Below are 24,661 nucleotides of genomic sequence, written 5' to 3' on the forward strand. Positions count from 1 at the left end.
TGTATATATGCTTACAGGATGGGCAAAAATTCCCTTTATGCTAGTTATAAAATTATTAGGATAGCTGCAGCTTAACCTCTATAAATGTAAAACATCTATGTGGATTCTACCATGTTCAAAGCACAGCCTGTATGCGCCTCCATGTCCAGTTCTTCATCTGCAACAGCATATAAGGTGTCATCATTTCAAATGCTGACCAAACAGCGTCTTGGAGCTGCACGTTATTGCCGTATCTGCGTTTTCGTATCTCTTCTTTTACAAAACTCCAAAGTACATAATCAGGTGTGGTATCAATAATCAGGTATTATTGGTGCCCAAAGCAATGGAATCGGTAATTCTTGTGACCCACGTTCGATCCAGTGATTCGGAAAATTTCATTGAGGCGTCTGTGGACATTCAAAGCGAAATGCGCTGAAGCACCGTCTTGCTGAAACGTAATGATGTCAGCGATCCCTTTTGTAGTTAATTCTGAAAGCAACCACTCATCGATCATTCTCGGATAACTACGTTGATTAACTGCGCCATCGAAAAGATAAGGACGAAGTAGATGTTCAGCCGTCATCCCAGCCCACATCATAACATGAGGCGGATGGTATTCGATTTTCTCAAAGAAGTGAGAATTATTTTTCTCCCAGAAAAACATTTCGGTTACGAAAGCTTCAATAAATCGCACAGTCGTCTGAGACGTTACGTTCTTTTTATTATTTGCTCTCAAGCAATAACTGACATGCATAAACACGTCGATCAAAGTCATTTCACTCGATTCATTAACTGCGGCCGAACGAAAGATTTAATTTTAAAGCCTTTTCGCATTGCCGATCTTGTAATGCCTAAATCTGCAGAACATTTGCGCCTTGATTCGATTGCATCCACAGTAGCACACGTCTCGGCCTCCCACTGCGTTACGCAACAAGAACACTTCCCGTTGCAAAAGCCTTCTTCTCCGATTTCAGTAACGTTTGCCGTCGTGGTGACGATTTCCCAAAACGCATAATGAAGTCATTCATAATGTTCTCCAATATTTTACCAGTGTGTGGACGTTCGTGGACCCACACACAAGCTAACAAAAGCTCTTCGGTAATGAACGCATTCGTATCAGTCATCGTTTCACAATCGACTGCGACTAAAGTCCCACCACAGCTTATCCAACTCTCCTCTTCCAACAGCAGTGAGCGATATCAGCGGTGAGAACTGGCAACATTAGAGCCCTACTAAGCTGGATTTATCACACTGTAAAGGGACTTCCCGCCCATGCTATACGTATACCTCAAATATTGCAAACTTAACATGTAGTTCATACATGTGTCTTAAGACATTCCACAGATGTTGTTGGATTTGATTCCCAGAAAGATTTTGCATATTTTCACCTTCCATTTCATTTATGAAATCTTTTTTAATAAAATATAAGCAAATGCATACCTTCGCTTAATATAATGAGGCTTTCAGGTCGATGATACAGTTGAAGAAGTTAATATTTTTATTCAATAACCTAGTAACTTTATAACCAATCTTATTAGTCTTATATAACACTACTGCTGATCGTCATCTTGAGGTCTGGTATAAAATCCTAATATTCCCAGGTGCCAGTCAATTCTTTGTTTGTGCGGATGTGCACGTTAAGTCACTTTTATGGCATAGGGGCTTCACCGATGATGGCGGTGATTTAATTGAGAGCTTTGTCGCACAGCATAATTTGCAGGTATATAATGTACCTGGTGAGTTTCCCACCTAAGCAGGTATGGTGATGGGTATCGGATTTTTGTTTGGTTGAACGAATACATGGGCAGCCATGATTTTGGGAAGATACTGTAAAAGGGTTGTCTGCAGGGCAGTGTGTTGGTCAGTTATTGCGAGTGGTGGAGTTTGATTCACTTCTGAGGCTGAGGTTGCTCACCGGGTGTCGCATCGGGGTTTATGCTAACGATCCACCCCTTTGCCGCCACCACCACCATGGTCAAATCATCGGTATAGGCCACCAGCTCCACTTCTGGCGGCCACTCTTTCTGAAGGATGTCGTGATACAGCATATTCCGCAGTGTGGGGCCCAGGAAGGACCCTTGTGGCACCCCATACTGCATTGGTTAAATGACCTCCTCCCCTTCTTATTACTCTACGCTCTCTACAACTCAGGTACTGCTGCATCATCCTAAGCAGATATAATGCAATTCCTCTTCCTTCCAACAGCTGCAGTATGACCTCCCATTTCACTGTGTTAAATGCATTCTCTAGCAGGACTATCATGGGAATCCTTCTAACATTTCTTAGCCCCCTTGGCCTCCCTGTCCACAACATCTACTACTCACCAAACCACATCAACCGAGCTTCTGCCCTTGCGGAAGCCATACTGCCTTCTGAGATTCTGCCAGTCTTCTGGAATTCCTCCTGAAGTCTTCTCACCAGTATAATCTCAAACAGCTTGCCCAGGCTGTTGAGAAGGCAAACTGTTCTATAATCTGGTGGGCCATTTCCTCCCCCACCTCCTTTAGGTAGGAGGACTACTCTTGCTGCCTTCCATGGCATTGAAATATACTCCTTGTACAAACAGCCATTAGAAGCCTCCACCAACACCTTCATTGCCTCTGCTGTTATGCCGTCAATCCCTGGGAATTTCTTTGGACGTAACTGAGACACCGCATACCACAATTCGTCATCTGTGACCCACGGTATCCCAGTAACCACCAACTCCCTTCCCACCAGCTTGGATTTACGTCCCTCAGAAACAATGCTAACAGCTTTTCTCTTAAACACACCATAGGGAGCCTAGGCAAGAACCTCCCTAGCCTCCTCTTTATCAGCTTGGACGCTAGGCCTCAGGGTTTATCGTTCAGCCTCACAAATCTCCCTCCAACTTTCCTTCTTGGCCTTTGTATAGCCATTCTGAGCTTCTTAGTGGAGCTTTTCAGTTCTGCCCTCAGCTGTTCACATGTCCCTTGATTTTCTCTCCTCTGTAGTCTGCTGAGAATGATTCTATTATGTATATATATTCTCTGCAGCCCAGCAATTTCCTCCAACCACCAATAAACCTGTTTCGGTAGAGCCTGCAACATTCTTCTATCAAGGGCATATGCACAAGCTTCCTGGATGATAAAATCAAGGTTCACATTCCCTCCATCTTCCTGCTGCACCTGCACCAGAGAGGCTGGTGCAGGTGCAGCAGCACCTGCTGCAATAAAGGCCATCTATACAGATGGCCTCAATAAAGGTCATAAAGGTCAATAAGGAGGAGATGATCACTGTGATCAGTGAGCATCTCCTCCTCAAGAACCTGCTATCGCCCAGCACCCACTATACAATCAGTGATGAATATCACTACTTATACACTATTATAGTATGAACTTGCATTTGCAGATCCATACTAAAAACTCTGTAAAAAACTTCAAAAACATTATAGAAAAGTACAATAGCACAGAGAGAGAACACATCCTTTCACTATAACCACCAACAAAAAACTCAGGCAGGAACGTAAGTTGTATAACTTGGATATAACACATTGCAGTTATTCAGTCTTTTATATGTATAGATAAAAAGCAGCAACTACTATTTTTTATATAAATATATTAAAAATATCATCAGCAAACAGCAAGATAACTGTCTTCCAATAGTGACAAACAAGAGATGAGATTAATAAGTAGCTCCTATCATAAATTAATTTCATAAGTCATGATGAATAAACTTCACAGCGCAGTGAAATAATTTTCTCTTTACCAGGCTGTCCTCAGTTGTAATTATAAATTAATTTAAATAATTTTCAATTTTACAGTACAATAATTCCTCACTGTTTGGAAAGCAGTGAGGAATTAAACATTTTGTCTATAATAAAAGCTTAGGAATATGGAAAAACAAGAAAAAATACATTCTTTACAGGTACTGTTTGATAAATTTAATTTAGCACATTTCATTAGATACACCTTATTTTTTTATAAGTAAATTATACTGTTATTTATAGTAATTGGATATTTTAGGATCCTAAACCAGATTAAAATGTTTTTGAGTAATATTTTGACAATAATATGGATTATAAATATATTTTTAAATTATAAATAACTGTGGTTGTTGAATAGAGACAGTTTTGCAGCACAGTTCCAGAACTTTTTTCTGAAGCTTCCACAAAATATATTTTGTAAAATTATGATATATATATATATATATATATATATATATATGCACACACAACCAGTATTTCTACTGGTTGTGTTTTTTACTTATGTTTGTTAATATCTAAATCTTTTTATTAAATTTTCCATAGTTCATTTATATTTACTTTTGTTATTATAATGAAAAATGAAAAGAATGGTGCCTTAAATGTCAAAAAGGAACAAATTTTTATTATTAAATTTTTTTTCTATTCATTTAAATATATCTTTAGACGTGCCATTATTATTTTTATTTTTATAAAATTTCTTATGATGGAATGAATCCTAAACTTAGGAATGATCTAACTTTGAAACTTTATCAGCAGTACTTAATACATATTTAATAAAAGACATACTATTATATTTATAATTTAATTATTACTGAAATAATGATGATGCCAAGAATAAAAGAACTATTTTTTTGATATTATATATATATATGTATATATGTTAGTTGGAAATGTGCTGAAGAAGCCTGTCCTGTAGTGTGGCTGAAATGATGATGATATATATGTGTAAGTGTGTTTGTATTCATGTACATGTGGATATACATACTCCAGTGAGATAAACATATAACACAAAAAAAAATTACAAACAGAAAGTGCATGAATAATGAATTTAACTTTCATGCTCAAATTTTGTATTATCAGGATTGTAAACATCTAATGCCATTTCCCTAAACGTATTACCATGTTCTTTAACATTATTTTCATCAAATACTTTGGGTAACTCATCTTCAAAACTGCCAAGAATGTATAAATGTCTATGCAGAAGATGAAGAGCATACATGTAACGCCATTCTGGCCAATATATTTTGAAAATATTGACCACTAAACTATTATGTACTCCAAATAAGTATTTCACTCTGTGAACTAATTCTGGTTTTTTATATAACACTTCCACTGTTGGACGTTCTCCTGCATTATAATACCTGCAATCATGATAATTAGACATGAAAATAACACAAAATTATTTATTTTTAATGATTAAACTTTACAAAATTTTGTTTTAAAATAAATTTTTTAAATAAATATTTTTAATAAAGATTGCTGCAAGAAGACTGAAAGCAATAGTAGATCTTAATAAAAATGTTAGTTTAAAATTGATTTGATTTGCCACCATTAAACGTTAAATATTAACCATTTGTAGACATACTTTTTTTTTTCTTAAGGTAATATGTATATTCCTCTGTACCAATATATTGTATTTTTCTAATCAAAAACCGACTTGAATAACCCAAGTACAGAATTGCAAAGTAAATGAAATTATAGTTACCTATTTTTTTTTCCAAAAGCACTTTCACAGGATCCCGCATTATCAGTTGTGTAAAAGATGTATTTATACAAAATTACATAACAAACAAACATTTAAAAAATTTTTTTTGCACCAAAGAAGGTGAAGATCATTTCTTTGCCTTCTTTAGTGCAGACTGCCCACTAGCAACCCATTGTCTGGAATGTTCCTTGGTCTCGAGCATGCAATGGTGTATCCATGTTTTGTCTGCAGAGATGAAACCTCACATGATTTTGTTTTTTATCAACTGTGAGCAATCGCAGCACCCATTATGCAGGCAGCTTTTTCATGTTAAAGAGTTGATTCAAAATATTATTATACACCCATTCAGTCGAGATGCCCATAGCACTAGCAATTTCATGAACCTTGATCCTTCTATCATCCAACACAATATTATGAATCTTATCAATCTGGAGTTCTGGAATAGTGACCTCAACAACATGTCCAGAATATTCAGTGTCACTTGTGTTCATATGACCACTTCAAAAATTTTGAACCATTTATTACAGGGATGGATTATTATGTGGATTCATCATAATAATATCAAGATTTTCTTTAGTTTTCTGAAGCGATTCGCTCTTCATAAAATAATATTTAATCAAAATGCAAAACTCTTTTGTTCATTTTTGGAAATCATTTGACTTTCTCAATTCAAATGGATGCCAAACACAGAGAAATGAACTAATCAGGGTTGAAACTTGGTGTTCTTCCAAAAGATCTAGTAACTGAAAATCATTTTCAGGTCATTCAGACCTTGTACAGATTTTTCAAACCACCCTCGTACTGCATTTGATACACTAGTATTTCTCCTGCTACCAACTCCCATCTGAATTATCTAATGCATAGACCCATCTACTCCTTAGTAACTATTACTATTACTATCACTAAATTAGTGAGTAAGCATATATTACATGTAACATGTAAAAAAGAATGTACGTTAATATATATTTTTTTAAATTTACCTTTAAACTGTTTAACTGGAAAATTGTATAATTATAAGGGACACAATTAGTAAGTTTAACAACAATATATAGGGAAGCTTTGATATAAAAAGCAATTCTATAACTTAGCAAGATATACATGTAAGAACTTACCACAAATCGCTGCGATATGCACCACGGTATGTTTCAAGCCAAAAATAAAGAAACCGGGCATCCTTATGTGCTACTAGTACTTGTGTACCAAGAAATTGGCCTCCATCATCCCAACCAACTGTCATCTCATATCGGCGGAAATCATTGAGGCTACGAACTAAATATGAATCATTATCAAGGAATATACCACCTGGAAATATTAATAATCATGTTATTATATATAAACATTTTATATTCTATAATAATTTCTATAATGAGAACACTTATCTAACTTAGCTTCATCATAACTAAATCACATGTTGCATTTCGGATACAATCCATTTTCAAAACTTGATGCAAACACTGAGTTCTGAAAATAGATAAAAGTACTAAATATGAAAATTATGATGATCATAGCAGAACATTTATAAATTTTAATAATAATTTCTATAACAATGACTATTTTAATTAAAATAATTTTTAAATTTATGCAGTGTTTTTTTATGAGTAGTAGTAAAAAAACGTTTTTAAGAAATTCAAAATACTGTTTTTTTAAGTGGCATCAATTGCATACTAATGACCTCACCCATTAGTATGCAATAGAAATACCAATAGTATGCAGTGAACTGTACCTAACATTCTTAATTTTAGTGCTCTATGAGAAGTGGTTCATTGAACAACACTTTTGTTATTAACATTTTACCATATCTCACATCTTTAATTTCCAGGATGCTTCCTGGAAATGTTTCTAAGGGTTCTTACAAACAAGTTTGTAAGTACTAAATATTCAGTATACTGCCAATGACAAAACCTAAAAATGTTAGTGGTATTTCGGATTTATTAGTGATAATATATAAGTTTATTTTATGTGATATAGCTTATTCTTGAAATTCTTCTTTTTCTCTGGGTGAAAAAGGTTTTGGCATTATCATCATCTGGGCATAACATATTTGTTGTAATGTACAAACAGATATCACATTTTACATCTTAATTAGAAAAATAAAATTTCCAACTGCTATACAGCAATCAGCACGAAGAGCTGATAAACACTACAGTGAATTAAATATTTGAGTATAAATTTACAGCCCTAAAAGATAACCTGGTCTAAAGTTTCCTTATTGTTGCCCAGGATTCGTCAAATGCTTCTGGGCAATTTATATTTAAGATGTAAGGCCGCATAAAAGATGCAATCCACAAGGATGTGGTGTATAGTCAAATGGCAGTCATATCATACACATAATGGTGTGTTCTCTCTTGTGGTCAAAAACTTGTGAGTAGCTCTCATATGTCCAAACCACAATCAACAGAAGAGCACTTCCTCTTGATGAAATTTTCTGTATTACAGTTCAAGAACAACTCAGAATCTTTGAACATCGAAGTTTGTTATTAACTGTAGCAGTCCAGTCATCTTGCCACATTGCACGAATAGTATGTCTTATACAGTTAATAAAGTCAGCTGTAGTAATATGAGTGGTGAAGGACGGTTTCCCACATGCGTCGTCAGAAGCAAAATCTGTATTTTCATTACCCAGAAATCCCACATGGCTAGGATCCAGCAGAAACTCACTTGTGTGTTGCAGTGGTTCAATTCAGCAATTGTATTACAGATCTCAGTAATGAGAGCATCTTTAGAATACAAATATTTTAATGCTATGCTTAGAGAGCATTAGTCACTGCAGATAAGCAAATGGTGGTATTTTGAGTTGACATTCCAGCCTTATTGATAGTGTACAGTTCAACAGTAAATACACTTGCAATATTAGGTGGACCAAACATATAGGTTCTGCCCTTAACAACAAATGCGCATCCAACGATATTCTGTTTCGATCCTTCTGTGTATACTATTGTGCCTGGGTGTTTCTAGGAGAGAATAAGGTAAAACATTCTCTGAAAGATGATAAAGTGGAGTTGATTCTTTATTGTATATTGCAAGATCAAACATAAAATTTATAAGGTTGATTCTCCATGGAAGATATGAAAAGGGATACGTTTGAAAAATAGAAGGTGAGTCAAGATTTATACGGTGTAGTAAATGCTGGGATACAAACATCCATAGGTGCAATATAACGTGGATAGTCTTTATACCTTTGTAAATTAGGATTTGCAAGGACTGTGTTAAAAGCCAGGTGATTTAGTTGCTCTTTAAAACGGGCAAAGCAAGATGCTAGAAGTTGGTCCCATCTAACCCAAAGTAATGGTTCACCGAACTCAAGTATGCTAGTGACAGGGCTTTATCTAAAAGTACCTGTAGCAAGACGAAGAAAAGCATGATGTGTAGTATCTAACATCTTAGATAGATGTAGGCTCTAATATCTTAGAGAGTAGGCGACACAACCGTAATCTAAACAAGAATGAACTAAGCAATAATAAAAAGTAACGTACATTACCGATCGCCTCCTCAACTGGTGTTGCTAAGGACTTGCAGCATATCTAGAAATTTGGAACATTTCGTATTTAATTGTTTAATGTGTTTCACTCTCGTAGTAAGATGGCTATCAAAAAATAAACCTAAAAACTTAACATCAGGAGAGAAGAAATTAGTGTTCCATTCAGGAAAATTTGCAGAATGAAAGGGTTCTGCAGGCGAGAAAATGCTATACATTTTGTTTTTTCATGTGAAAAGGTAAAGTTGGTAACCTTGGACCAAGCTTCAATGCGAGATATAGTGTACTGTAGTCGTCTCTCTGCTCTGGGACGATATATATAGCAAAATCATCAACAAATAAAGAAGAATGTGTGCAACAGTATTACTAAATGTGTGCAGCCACATGAAACATGTGGCTGCACACATTTAGTAATACTGTTGATGGCTATACAAACAAGGTGGATGATAGGAGATAAAAGGCCATGTCTCTCTAGATACCATGGAAGTCACAATCACTTTGCACAAAACACTTAAGGCGGTAACTTGAGGGTATGCTTTGTTTTTAACAGGTTTAAGTACTGTCGGTCTCCGTGGCGCGGGTGGTAGCATCTCGGCCTTTCATCCGGAGATCCCGGGTTCAAATCCTGGTCAGGCATGGCATTTTCACACGCTACAAATCATTCATCTCATTCTCTGAGGCAATACATAACGGTGGTCCCGGAGGTTAAAAAAAAAATGTTTAAGTACTGGAGTTGGTGTTGAGCTCTGGTTTAGTGCGGAAGTGTTTTTTTTCTTGCTGCGTGTTTCGGTGTCATTGCGGTGTTTTTGATGTGCACTTTTATATGTTTTCTGTTCTTACAGTGTTTTTGCTCTTGTTTTTGTTTGTGTTGTTTTCCTTCAATTCATCATTTGTTGGTTTCCGTTTCCCAAGTCTGCCTCCTGGTAGCATAAAAGTCGCTGCCTTAGTGGTTTCTAGTATTTTCTTCGTGGCTTTTTATTATTATTACTGTACTTTCCTCTCCTTTAACTGTTTATAAATAAATAGTGTATCTACTGGCTGGATTTATAGCTTGCTAACGTCCTATGATAACTGTATCATTTTTGACAATGTCTCCAGAGACCACTACCGCAACACCACGAACAGGGTGATCTCTTCGCCCGGATTGGCCCATTAGGTCATAAAAACTAATTATGTCTCCCTCATCAGGTATTTCCGTGACTTGGGAAACTCTAGAAACTATTTCTGCCAGCCATCTTCTAATGGATAACGCTACCATGTCCTCATCAGATAAGTCTGCGTCCAACTGTTCCCTTATCCCAAGCTCGTGGACCCCTCAGTTTGTGTCGCCTGCATAATCATTGTCAGGAGTGGTGACAACCAAAGCCAAAGGCCATCAGGCCTTTAAACCCTTCGTATATTCTACAAAGCTCCTTCTCATGTGTTGTTATATCTTTCGACAGGCCGCTCCTGAATTTTTTTCAAATTAAACATTAGAAGTCCTAACCGAGTAATCAATTCATCCATTGTTCCCACAACAGATTCCTCCTCTTCCGATGACATCTGTCTGCCCCTCCTTTTGCCTTTAGCATACTCTTTCTTCATCTTTGAGAGTACTGGAGGTCTTGAACTACCAGGTTCTGCTGAATCTGCTAGTAGAAGTTATCTTCTTCTTTCCATTATTGAACCTAACGTCTAATCGAAAAACTAATGCATGGACCGTCTTCAGCGCCAAATTCCGCATAATTGGAATACCCACTCGCCAAAATCGTGGGAAGGTCTTTTTTGGGTGGGGGGGGGGGGTCAAGGGTGTCACGAAAATATATCCACATAAATTCGGGGCCAGATTTTGGAAGAGTAAAGGATGGGGGTGAGGAAGGACCCGGGACGCAAAGATCCCAGGGGTATTTGAGTTAGGAGTTATGGGAAGGGAGCTAGGATGGAAAAAAGGAATCCCCTAATAAACTGCATCAACACTTAGAATTACTTGCTCACCTTATATGAGTAATAAGTTGAAATTATTCTAAATGGTTGTTTACTTTACTGTCTTCTTGTTATAACTTGTAGAGCAATAAAGTAGTCAATAGTGAATCTTATTGCCAATGGCAATAATGTTGATCCACAAAAAACTTGAATAAAACGTTAATCAGTTGTCCAAAATCTTCACAACTTAACAAACACCTCCATTAATAATTAACTGAAACTTTCCAAATGTCCAAATCAACAAAAACCCAGAAAAACCCACCAAAAAAGCAAAACACCACAGAGAGTTCGACAGCACGTCTTCACTACTCAATGTCTCTCAACACTAGGATTAATGACATCCAAATACATAACTTATTTATTTATTGAATATGTTGTTGAAGGAGATTTCCCAAAATAAAATAAAAATATCATCAGGAAATATAGACTTTTAAGGAGGGGGAAATCATTTATAATTATACAGTAAACAGAATAGAATGAAGTAATATTGCAGAAAACCTCATTAACTTCAACAAATGAGATCATCTTGTGGTGGGTGAGTCCCCATTATTTTTTAGGAAATTTTTTCCCCTAAAAATTTCCCAAATTATCTAAACTAGGCATTGAAGTTTTACATAAAAAATGCTTATCGGAAAAGGGAATTTATACAAATATTTTAAACATGAATAATAACAAAAGTCTACTTCCTAGCCACACACAGATCAGCAGTTATACAGATCTTTGCTTATACAATTAAAACCATCAAATGCATGCGTAGAAATGATATACATTATTAACAAGCCTAATATTCAGTTAACAGAGATATTGCAGAAAATTTTTACTGAAGTCAATCAGGGAGGAGAACCATGAGTAATTGATGTTACCACTATGCTCTTGTTAACTAGAATGATCCAGAAGAAGGTTAGTGTCCAATCTACTGGGAAGATGGATCTGTAGTCTGGTTTGTGCTAAAGTACTATTTGGGAAAAGAACTGCTCATAGTTGTTATGTGAGTATGCCTGCTAAGTGACAGAATAGTAGACTCATAAAGACTTAGACTTACACACCTGCACGCGCATGTACACAAACAAAAACACACTCATATACCATGGTTTACTACCAGCTTGATGTAGAAATTAGTCTATTAAATATAAGCATAAGGATTCGCTTCTTTGATATGAATAATAATTTCTATGTAGAATTAAATTACATAATATATACTACAATGTACGTAATACAAAATTACACTGTAGTTTAATTATATTATATACATTTTTCATACGGTGTGTATTATATAGTTCAATTTTACATAGACATTCTGCTCATATCAAAGAAGTGAATCCTTATGTTTGTATTAGACTAATTTCTACATGAAGCTAGTAAGGCATGGTAAATGAGAATGTACATATTACACAATATAATGTATTAAAACTAAGAGTATTGGTAAAAGTTGGAAGTACCTGTTACCATGAGCATGTAAACAATTCATTAATCTATAATAAACTTACTCTATACTTAACTATAATAACTCTATAAACTTACTATAATAAACTGGTGTATAGTTATCATTATTTATGACTTAATAGTGGTTTTTAAAAAATCCTTTTTTTTATTAAAAACTGATTACAATTTATGTTGAATAATAATCAATTCATCAAGTTTATAGTAGTAACTATTATCTTAGTAGCAGTGGTGTTTAATCATTTAGCATTTATGATCAATCTTCTCCCTTTCATTTTAATTATAAAAACACAAATTTACTGTTGGCCTGTACAAAAATAATAATGGTATGAAAAGAAATATGAAGAATAAAATTAAAATTATAATATAATTTTTTAAAACTTTTATTAAACTTTATTTTCTTTTCATTTTTTCACTATTACATGCATTTTTAGTTAATTTTTAAGAGTAATTCAAAATGATAGACTCAGTTTCATAATCCTGTGTTCCAAATTAAGAACTAATGACAAATATGTGAAGTAAATTACATTTGATAATACTAACAATAAAGTTTATAGATACAATTCATAAATGTTCTAGCCCCCTCTGGTTGCACAGCACATATATAAGCAGTAGTTCCCTTGCGAGGAAACATATCTTGTGTTAGGCTTGTTTCACGCATGCACAGTGGCTGTGAGCACCGGGCATGCATTATAGTGATGATGTTTTTATTTCGACGATTAAAAAAATGAAAGACAAATAGACTTCAATGGGTTGACTCATTAAATATGATGACGTTTTTGAGAACTGCTACTTGTGGAAGTCAATAATAAATAAACACATATAATTTCCTTAACAAAGGTGACTTTCAGTGATGTCAATCCTAAGATATCTTATTTTTTGATTGGTGATGGAGCATTTGGTCTTCATAAACTGCTAGTCTGATTGTATGGAGGCCATAGCTTAACAATAAAACAAAGAATTTAAAATTATACCGTCTATGTGGAGCTCACAGATATGTTGAATGCTCTTTTGGTAATTCAGCAATAAATGGAGAAATTTTGAACCTGATTTTGCTGTAGATATTGTAAAAGCTTGTGTGGTCTTGCATAATTTTGCCCAGGAAAGAGATGTTTACGAGGTAGAGGATACACCTATTATAATGGACTTAAAGATGACCTGAACTGACGATGAAAATCAACAATGAAATTTGTGAAAATCACCGCTTTACGATTACGGAAATCTTGCTTCATTTCCCCCAAATTTCATGAAGTTTACTGCATGAAATTGTATCAGGGAAGCTTGGTTATCACAAGTTTTGTGCAAGATGGGTGCAAAAAATCTTGATGGAAGACCACAAAAACAGTGTCTTGCTGCATCGCTGAATTTCCTTGAAGCCTATGACAAGGACTGTGTTGTAATGAGAGATGAGACATGGGTAAAGCATGTTAATTGTGAGGCATAAAGACAGTCCATGGAATGTGGACACACGAGTTTTCCCAGAAAACCAGTAAAATGTTTGCAAATGTTGTCAGCCAAAAAAATTATGACAACCATGTTTTGGGACGCTTAGGGAGTGCTTCTGGTTGATTTCCTTGAAGGTGGCAAAACAATTAACCCAGAAAGGTATTGTGAAACATTGATAAAACTAAGGCGAGCGATACAAAACAAGCATCTGGGAAAACTCAGCTCAAAAGTGTTGTTTTTTCACGACAATGCACGTCCACACATGGCTAATTGTACCCAGAGCTCTTGTACAATTTTGGATGGGAGGTGTTTGATCACCCATCGTACGTACAGTCTAGATCTGGCGCTAAGCGATTACCACCTCTTTCCAGCAATTAAGACGTGGCTAGCAACATAGCGCAGTACTTCATGCCAGTATAAACCAGTGGTTGAAATCTAAGATGGTAGATTTCTACAGAGAAGGAATTGAAAAGCTTGTGCATTGTTATGATAACTTCCTCAATTGAAATGGCGACTATGTAGAAAAATAGTATAAGATTGTCCCTTTCAAATGTATATAATAATATTTTTTTTTTATTTGGTTGGTTTTTTATTTCAAAATGTAAATTACTTTTTTGACAGCCCTCGTATAAACATTTATGACTGTGTCTATACCAAGTTACTCTGTGCAAAAATATTATTCATAATATATCATTCATTTCTATATATTTTTAAAAATAAAAAGAATACAACTTACCAAAATTACCGTTTTCATCATTTTCCAGTTCCTCAAATTCACTATGAAGCAGTAAAAATACTTCTTTTTAAGCTTTCTTGGTTTCAACCCTATCTTTATTCAGTGATAATGTCTTGTCCCATATAACTGACCTTTCTTGAACTAACATTATTAAATAATCTATATCTAGATCATAACTTTTTTTTGTACACCAGACATTATTTTATGATAATTTAGTTGGTAATAGAAATAAACTCTGTATACACTCGGTATAAAGTGTAGACAAACTCAATATTTTAGGAAAAAACACAACATTTAACAACCCACATGGAGTAAATATACACGGCACACGTGAAAGCAGCATGATGAATATCATCCTTGGTGTCATTTAGATGAACATGGTGCCATGTAGAACCCTCGGGAGGGTCAACATGACAACGTGACTGCCATCTCCCATCTAAACAATGCCTTGATTTTATGAAGCGCTCCACCTGTTCTTTCAGCTTTCTATTGTGAAAATGGCGCCATGTTCACAGTTGAACTGAGTGTGTGAAATAAGCCTACTTACTGAATTCACCGCAGCTGTGATATGGTTCTGCAGGACAGGCGGAATTGTTCATACAGATTGTTTGTAAACTGCATCTCACAAACCCCACAAGCAAAAGTCATGAGGCATGAGACCAAATCTTCATATCCGATGTGTACTATCCATCATTGAGGTAGAGATTCATTCAGATAGCATCAAACATCTAGGTGCCAATGGGGTGGAGTACTGCCCTGTTGTAAAATGAAGTCTTGTAAATCTTACTTAGTTGAGGGGAAAAGCCAGTTTTCCAGCGTATCCTGGTACATTATCCCAGTAACTGTGTTTGTAAAAAAGAATGGTCCATAAACCTTTGTTTGTGATAGGGCACAAAACATATTAACCTTGGAGGAGTCTTTCTTATGTTGCAATGTTGCAGTGGTCAGGGGGATTTTGTAGACCCATATGTGAAGACTCTGTCTATTCACTTTTCCATTGAAATGGAACAACACTTCATCGCTAAAAATTAAATGCGAAAGAAAAGTGTCATTCTCCATGTTTTCATTTGATAACAAAATTCAACACGGTTTGGTTTGTCACCTCCACAAAGAGCCTGTAAAAGTTGTAGGGGTATGGCTTGGAAAGTAAACAACGTCTTAAAACACGCCAGACAGTTGGTTGAGGTATTCCAAGTTCTCTGTTCACTCTATTGGTTGACTTTCTTAGGCTTCACACAAAAGTTTCTTCAATTTGTCTTACTTTCTCCTCTGCTACAGGCAGTTGGCCCATGCTCTTGCCTTTACAGAGACACCTTCAATTTGTTCCACCACCAGTCTGTGCATCAGTTTGTTCAAACTGGTGAAATCAATGACATATCTTCCTTGTTGGAGGGTCAATGTTAAATCGGAGGTGAGATGCATGCTGCACTGCAGTTGCCGACTGAGATTTGCTATACTCAAGGACACAGAAAGCCTTGTTGTAGCAACAGCTATCTTACTCAAAATTGACACGTGATGGAGGCACAAGCAATCTAGCAGTTGTTTATACAACTACATGAGTTCTAGCAATGTTATTTGAAACTTTCGGACCTACTTTCTCAACTACTGTAGTATCAGTCAGATACAATGTATAGATCAGGAAAATAGAGTTACTAAATTGAGTCCATTGATTAGAATTGCCCTTATATGTATATGATTTTATTTTTAGATATTATGGCTTCTTATATTTATTACTAAAACCTAATTTTTTTGTTAAGTGTTTCAAAAGACCCTTTTACATTTACTAAATTTTCAAATGCACAATATTTTTCACACAATTTATTCTCATTAAAAAATAGATAAATATATCCATTATTTTTCATACTTAGATCATATGGATAAAAGTCTTTCATTAGGACTTGAAATATCAATTTATAGATTCAATTAATCACATTATCAAAACCAAATCTTTCAACTACTGTTAAGTACAATTATTATCAAAATAGAACTGTCACAGGATTACAAAGCCTGACTAAATTAATTTTAATACTTACAACAGTGAACTTGGTTACAAATTTCAATGAAAGTTTATAAGCTGTTTTGACTGCATATCTATATTTTCAATGTATGTTATATTAAAGTACTCTGTAAGTGCCTCCTTTTTTAAAAAAAGTAATTTATTTCTAAAAAAAGTAACAATATTCACTTCTATCAAACCAGACAACAGACCTGTTGTCATGTGACTCAGTACAATAGTTCAGTTTATAAGAAGTGGCTGTCTTGCTTCTGCTGGAGTTTTTAATAGATTACTGATACATTTAAATGATTTTCCCACCAGTTTATTTAAAATAACATTAAAATATTTTATTTTACAAAAAAATTATTGTAATGTCAATGAGTTTTTAAATAAAAGTAATAAAAACAAATGTTGATTTTTTTCCATTTTGGTTAACATGTACTCGTATAAAAAATAACAAATCATTTTCATTATCACGTTTTAAAATTGTTATTTATTTTGTACTTATTTAATATCTTTATACATTTACTTTAATGATATATTTTATATTTATTATTTTTAAGTGTTAATGTTGACGTTAATGACTTTTATTTTCTTAATAGAAAAAATTATATAAATTGTAATGCTGTTTATCAAGCTTTTTGCATGATTTTCAGGCAAATGCTGGGCTGCTTCTATCTTTATTTGGGTAGTAGTATATCTAACCACTTCTGATGTGACCTTCATAATGCATTATTTTATGCTATCAGAATAAAATACTTATGTATTTCTTATTTACAGCAAAGATTTTATCCCATGTAGAGTATGAATATGAAGTCATAGCATGAAGAGGAATATAAATTTTGTTAAAGTTTTTAAATTTGATTTTGTAACTTATTTTCAGTTTGAAGTCTAAACAGTAATAAATAATAACAATAATATTTATAATATAATTAGTATTACCATATTGCATCAGGATTCTTATTCTTGTTATATCACTTCCGTGGAATTCTCTCCAACCATCACTCAGTTTTTGTCCAAATATTTCATTTGGCATATTTACATAATTAAATTCTACTATTTCCATAAAACCAGGAGTATTTTTTAAAATATCCCAGTATTTACCTGTAAAATAACAATTAAAAGATGAGAATCAATTAAATCTCGTAAATAATAACATTTATTATTAATCACCAATAACCAAATTTTTTTTTTGTTATGTTCTTTAAATAAAATAAAAATTTAAGTAAATAATATTAATTTAAAAAAAAATATATATGAAAAAACAAAGAAAATAATTTTAAAAAAAATTTAAATACATTGAAGTTGGGGTCAAATTAAAAAAAAACAAAAAAAAAACTACAAACTAGTTTCTGGTTCTTGAACTGATACAGACTTTAAAACTTCACAATTTAAAGAAGTGAGAACAATATTATTGTTTCCTTTTTAAAACTAATTTTATTATTATTATTACTTTAAGATTTATCCTGCTTAAAATTTTATTTAAAATTTCTTAGTTTTATTTTTATTTATTAATATAATATTGGTAAGTCTAGAAAAATTACTGATTTAAAAAAAAAGATCCATCTACAAAAACAAAACAAGACCATGCATCTTGATAAATATAAAAAATAGAAATGCAAAGAAATAATGTAAAGGCTTACTGAATGTGCATTAAAGATCTCTAGAAAGTGGGCTGTATGCATTCTTTACCTTAAGTTTATGTAGTTTAAATAAATGCTTTCATAATAAATAACATTTTTTTCAAATTTATTTTTAAAACAATACACCAGAAATTGTTTTCTCATGGTATCATCAGAGGAACTTCCTCTACAAAACTGAAAAATTACCATCAAAATCTTAGCATATGGTAAAACATGTAGTATTTACAAAAAAAATAATGTTCAAATTGAATAATTGTCATCATTTTTCTAAGTCAATAAATAAAATAAATAAATAACATTATGGAAAAGGAACACATCCTCATGATAAAATATAAAAACAACAAAAGATTTTTAAGATTCAGAGAAATATATCAAATGAAACAAATTGAAAACTAGAAAAGACTTCAGTTGATATAAACTGATTTTGATATCATTAAGTTTTCAAGAAGTTAAGTATTTATAGTTACGTTCAAAATGGGAGCTGAATGTAGCCATTTTCCTAGGTGTCTGTTATATAGAAAACATCCCTTTTTTACAACCTTAGCTGAAGCTTTAATCCTTTTGAAATACAATATCATCTTTTGGAGGTTAATATTATCTTAATTAATTAATAACAAATATCAGTTAAAACAATTGAAGTTTCTAATAAAAATTTGTAAGAACAAAGGATAACATCCACTTTTGATACCTGTTTACGCCGTTTGCGTAAAGTCGTTTTATTCCAATGAATTCAAGGTTATGGTCGAGTCTTGTAGTTTACAGGCTTGGTAATTTTTATTTTTGCATTTTTTTGTAAGGCTTATCTACGTGTATTTTTAAAATAGGTTGTTTGGGTTTGTTTTCGATATCATTTCTCTCAGGCTCCAGCTTGACTGATTATCATCATATTGGTGTTAGCTCATTTCTATCACGCATTACTTCATTGCTGTTTAGTCTTAATGTATAGCTTAGTGTTTTTTATTCTCAACCAATTTCAATATTGTCATAGTTCCTAGAAGTCTATTTCTCTTTGTCGGCCCTGATGGCATTTCTTCAACTTGCATATTCAGAATTATTTTTTATCACCCTTACGCAATTCTTTAGTGGTCTGCTTGCTAGTAAATTATTTTTGTTATGTCTTCGTTCCCGAATTCCACACGTTTTCTCTAATCGTTCTCATACTAACACTTAGATACTACTCTTGTTGTCAACACACACACACGCAATGTTCTTCTGTACATTGCTTTGTTCGCTTCCGCTGCCTCTCACCACGCCAGCTTTGGTCATTCTAGTCCTGACTTTCACGCTGTGCCTGGTCCTACAAGTCTGGAGGACCAGGCTTCGATGTTCTCTTTCGCTCGTATAATGTTAATACTTTCTTCGTCTTCATAAACGTTGCGGTATTTCTCTGTCAAAATATTCTTTAGTTCTACTCGTCAGTTTTTCGTGATTTAACAGTTTTCTATGTTCGTCCAGCCTCGTTTATTTGTTAAGTTATTCTTCAAATTCACTATATTACGTCTATGTTGAAAGTGCTTCAATTACTACAAACTACCAATTCTATCGACGCCGAATCTTCTCTAGCTGCTGATTATATTTTCATCGATGCAGAATCTCAAACTAGTTGTTACATATCTGAGATGCTACGTATTATTCTACCTCTAAACCACGTCTCACCCCTGCATTCCTGATACACCACTGCTGACTACGCCCAGGATTACTGTATGTATTCATTTACCTTAATTCACGAGTTCGTCTCTTGCTAATATTTGTATGCTACAGGCAAGTTCAATTTTCATTATTTATTACGTTAAACAGTTATTTTATCATTAAAATTTGTGGAACATTCAGTTAATCGTACATTATCTCTTCTCTTAAATTAATCTAAAGAAAATTACTCCTGATGTGAAGTTATGTTTTAGGACTTCTTTGTAATTTTATATTTTCAAGAAACCTTACTACTAAAATGAACTCTATTTATACGTTTACTTATTTCAATTTGATTATTGTAATTAATTCCTTTTGTACTAGAATATTATTGTGGCATTTTTTCTATACTAAACTAGAATTACAGGTTTTAATTATTTAATGATAAGTTTGTTGTTCATAAATTAGGAAAGGCCAGTGCTAATAATTAAGATTTACTGTAATTTATTTTTCTAAGCTAATGAAATTTGTTCATTGCTAATTTTTCAATATTACAGCATATATTAGTAATGCAATAGTTTTCCAGTCATGCTACGTTTATTGATGTTATGTTTTTCTAGGTATATAATTGTAAATATGATGCTTTATGTTCTCTTGTTTTCAGGCTTTGTTAAATTGTAGATTTTCAAAATGTGTATTTAAAAATGAATATTCATGTATTTTCTCATTTAATATCATTATTCATTTGCTGATTTCAGCTGATATTTCTTATGTAAAATTAAGTTATGTTTATTTCCTAATTTCATTTAATTTAATGTTATGTTTTAACATAAGTTCATTTATTTTCTTTCTAATTAAAGTCCAATTTCTTTTGGCAAATATGAGCTGTGTTTTCTTTCATTTTTGTTAACTTTACCCAACAATACCTCTTGTTTGTTTGCATCAACTTTATTGATTCTGTGCATTTTCTTTTAATGTTGTCACTTAGAATTTTCTTTCGATTACGAAGTTCATCCTAGGTATTTGTTTCTGACTTACTACTTTTTGGATTTTCTGTTCTGTTCTTGGTCTAATCAACCAAAATTTAAAGCTAACTGTATGTTTTGTGGTTACTCATTTCATTAATGAACTATCATGATATTCGGTTGTACTAATTGGTCCATACGTTTTGGTTGTACTAATTGGCTGTACATTTTTTTATCATATGATTCACTTACATGATATGTTTTTGCTTCTGAAGAGAAGCAAGAACTCTGATTTATCTTTGTTTACAACAACTGTTCTTGAGACAATATAATTTATTAAACAAATTATTAAAATAATTAATAAAAAGACACATTTGTTTATTATTATTAAAATTAGATTTTTTTAAACTAAACATACCTGAAAATGTTGTCTTATTGTCATAGTGAAAATAGATCTTCTCTGGTTTTTGATTTTTAAATGCAGCTAGATAACAAATCATGTGTAGATAAGAAATCGGTTCACCCTTAAAACGAATAAAATGTACAAAGTTGGGTACTATGTAACACCCATCTGGTGTTCCAGTTTCATTATTAAAATGATTAAAATTAACTTTTATGTCAGTAGCAGCATGCTTCTCCATAAACTTATTATTATCATTGCAGCATTGTGATATACTTAATTTATTAGACTCATTTAATGCAAAAGTTTTTATTGTAAGAATTGTTACAAATAATAAAACAATGTAGATAATTAGATTTTTTCTTATTATCAGACCCTGCAAACAAAAAAATTAGATAATTGTGTTTAAATTAAATTTCAGCAAATGCCATTTATTTAATACAAATAGATGTACGATATTCATAGTAAATATCAAGAATAACTTGTTCTTCATCAATAATAATAATAATAAAGAAAAAGTTACCACAAATATGCCTAATTGAATATCGGCGGCCGAACACGGTATAGCAACTCAGATGAGAATGGCGCACAGTATACGAACGCGCTGATATGCATCACTACCACCGCGCAGTTCTCCCACCATAGGGGCGCTGCAGCCCCTACACTCTCAGGCTCCAATAAAAGAGCGTGCACCACGAGAGTGAATTCACTTTTCAGGATCTACGTGATTCCGATCATGGTCTACGCCTTCTCGGCCTGGGGAGGACTGGCAAGCTCACAACTCTTGAAGAAGCTGGAAGTCGTCCAGAACATCGCCCTGAGGACGATATTCGGGGCCCCTTGGTTCATCAGGAACTCAGCTCTGCGCAGAGACGCTAGATTGCAGACAGTCTGCGAGGTGGGTCTGGAGCAGGCGAAGCGGTTCTACAGCTCAGCTGCTGCTTCCGAGTTCCAGCATATCCGGGACATCTGCTGGGAGGACCCGCAACCACAGGTGGTCAGGAAACGACCACATGCAGTCTTGGACGAACCACCCTGAGGTAAAGGGCGGACAGGTAAGCCATGCCATAAAGATGAGGTAAGTCCTTCTTCAGATTAAAATGTTCATACACATATATATTTATTATGAGATATGGTATATATGTGACATGGTACAACCAAATCAACAACTACAACGTGGGTTGCCCCCCCCCCCACCACCGACATTATGATTGGGGTTGGAAACATGTTTGACTCTGGGTTCTTGCATATAAGAGTCAACATAATGAAATGAAACCTTAATGGCATCCCCGGTAAATTTAAATCAAAACTAATAATTGATAGAAATTCAAACCTAAAGGAATACATGCACACATATGTTTATAAAATTGTATACGCATATAGAATAAGCAAACCCCTTAAACCCAATCCCCCTGCTCAAACCTTCTTCACCTTCCGCATCAGAAGAAAGAAGAGACGACGAGGCAGCAAAGGAAGAAGACGATGAAGGAAGAACTACCGCTGAAAGAAGAAACCTGCCTTCTCGCCCGCTTAGTTCTTCTTAGAACTACAAGCAAAGCGGTGACTTAAAGGCTACTCAAGAGAAGAGTTAGGCAAGGTCTATGGCTTCGCAGTGAGGTCCCACCATAGGAAGACAGGCGGACACATTACTAAATTCCACTTCCATACCCTTTCGGCAGCACAACTGCCTTAACCCGTCACCCCACATACCATGGTGATGAAAGAGCAATCTTTCTCACCCCTTAAAAAGTTCAATCCGCTGTGCGCTTGGGCTTTTTTTTTTAACTCCAGGGACAGCTAGAAGAAAGCGTGTTTGGCCACACACCACCAGAGCCCCCAAACCCTCCGCGAACCATTATATTTTCTAGGGCCAGACCAGCATCTGAATCAAGTCAAAGTTTACATATAATAGGGGGGCGTCTTATTCAAAATTGTAACCACCCCGGCGCACGGGCGCTCGAAAACAATTTACTCTACTGAATGAGATAGCTCTGGGGCGCAACGCCTCAGAGCAATCCATCCAACCACATTTCTTTAATTCAAACCAAATTAAATTGAATTGAATTAAATAAACGATAAAGTGTAGGTCCAAAAATCGCCTCCGACGTCCTTTCCTTATGAGAGGACGCCCCCTTAAATGGAGGATTTCAGCCCACTCTAGGGTGAAATGGAGCGCGTCACGGAAGATATGCTTATTAGCACATCGTTCCGTCGGGCCCCTACCGACAAACCCTCCATTGGATCGGAACGCAATCCAAAATTCACAAAACGAATAAACGTCAGCCACTATTAATAACCGTCAGTCTTTTAGAATCACCCAGCAGCAAAGGACGCTAGTCCGTATACTGTGAAAAGTAGGAGAGTATTGCACCCTCCGACATCCTTCCGTTCCGTTCCGAGTGAATTCAATTCATCGTCGACCACCACCTGGAGAAGACCAACAAGAAGAAGATGAAAGATAGAAGAAGTTCGCTGGCTGGCTCAACGTGGGACTCCCGGCGGATGCCATCCCCGCCGGAGCAGCAGGCCTGGCCGGCCCGCCGAGGGAGCCGCTCGACGCGGGCGCTACCTTCCAGCTCCAGCTCGCCCTGGCCGGCGGATTCAGCAGCAGGAGCCGGACCAGCGTGGGATCGCTCGGAGAGAACCGCCTCCTCCGCGCCGGCGAAGGACGACCGACGCCGATCCGACACTGCGGGGCTCTGGGGGCCACCAAGCTGTATGAGGACCCAACTGTCGCTTAGGGAAAGCCCAGTCGGACTTAAAAGGCAACTCCCCGACTTCACCGGAGACCAGCTTCCAGACCCAACAGCTCTTTTCAGAGCTAACGCAAAAAACAGCCCTTTTCAGAGCCACCACAATGCTATGAATTACGAACCGTCGAAGCCATTCGACGACAACAGCTCTTCTGAGAGCTAACGTAAGGTTAGCAATTACAACGAGCTGTCGAAGGTAATCTACGACAAAAACGGCCCTTTTTAGGGCCACTATAAAGATTAGTAAGTGCCATCGAAGCCATTAGGCGACAAAAGATTGAAAATAGATGAAAAAATTATTGGAAAAAAATTGAAGTTGTGTATTTGTATAAATGCACCAACACTGCTGAAATAGTGTCTTATGCTTTATATGGGATTCTATTAAAGATAAGCATTTATAAATGAGCAGTTGGTTCCTAATTGGATGGCAGGACCTATTTTATTAATTAAAATAAAATGCAAAGGTCATACTTTTATAGAGTTGTTAAATTTGGATCCTCAGATAAATTCCTTTCTTATTTCAGAAAATGTATGCTTGTTGACTGTTATAGCTATTCTGAACCTAATTTTGTGCTGTATTTTTGACATGATTACAAACAACATTATCAAGTAGTAAAAATAGACAGAATTAAGGATGAAATTGGATTGAATGTTGGAAACAAACACATAGAAAACAGCTGTCAATTGGAAAAATATTGCAATCTCAAAAATTGATCTTCATTTGTTAATTCTGTTGTTTTGTGACATATTAAATTTGACAAATCCAGTGCAGTAGGAATTTAATATTCGAGGAAAATGCAAGTAGTAGATA

The 24,661-nt window shown here is 34.8% G+C and overlaps 1 protein-coding gene across 12 annotated transcripts in view; it reads right to left on the reverse strand.

Annotated features, from left to right (window-relative positions):
* Positions 1 to 3,863: 3,863 nt before the first annotated feature.
* LOC142327708 (uncharacterized) overlaps positions 3,864 to 24,661 on the reverse strand; it is a 43,586-nt gene continuing 22,788 nt past the window's right edge. For all 12 annotated transcript variants that reach the window (XM_075370979.1, XM_075370978.1, XM_075370981.1 and 9 more), the window contains 4 exons: positions 21,116 to 21,473; positions 17,406 to 17,567; positions 6,521 to 6,710; positions 3,864 to 5,064 (listed from right to left, as the gene is read on the reverse strand). In XM_075370979.1, coding sequence (XP_075227094.1) covers positions 4,752 to 5,064; positions 6,521 to 6,710; positions 17,406 to 17,567; positions 21,116 to 21,473 — 1,023 coding nt within the window. In that variant the 3' untranslated portion in view covers positions 3,864 to 4,751. The remainder of the gene's footprint in view (positions 5,065 to 6,520; positions 6,711 to 17,405; positions 17,568 to 21,115; positions 21,474 to 24,661) is intronic.

The sequence above is a fragment of the Lycorma delicatula genome, chromosome 7, assembly GCF_047948215.1.
Source record: "Lycorma delicatula isolate Av1 chromosome 7, ASM4794821v1, whole genome shotgun sequence".
Taxonomy (NCBI): domain Eukaryota; kingdom Metazoa; phylum Arthropoda; class Insecta; order Hemiptera; family Fulgoridae; genus Lycorma; species Lycorma delicatula.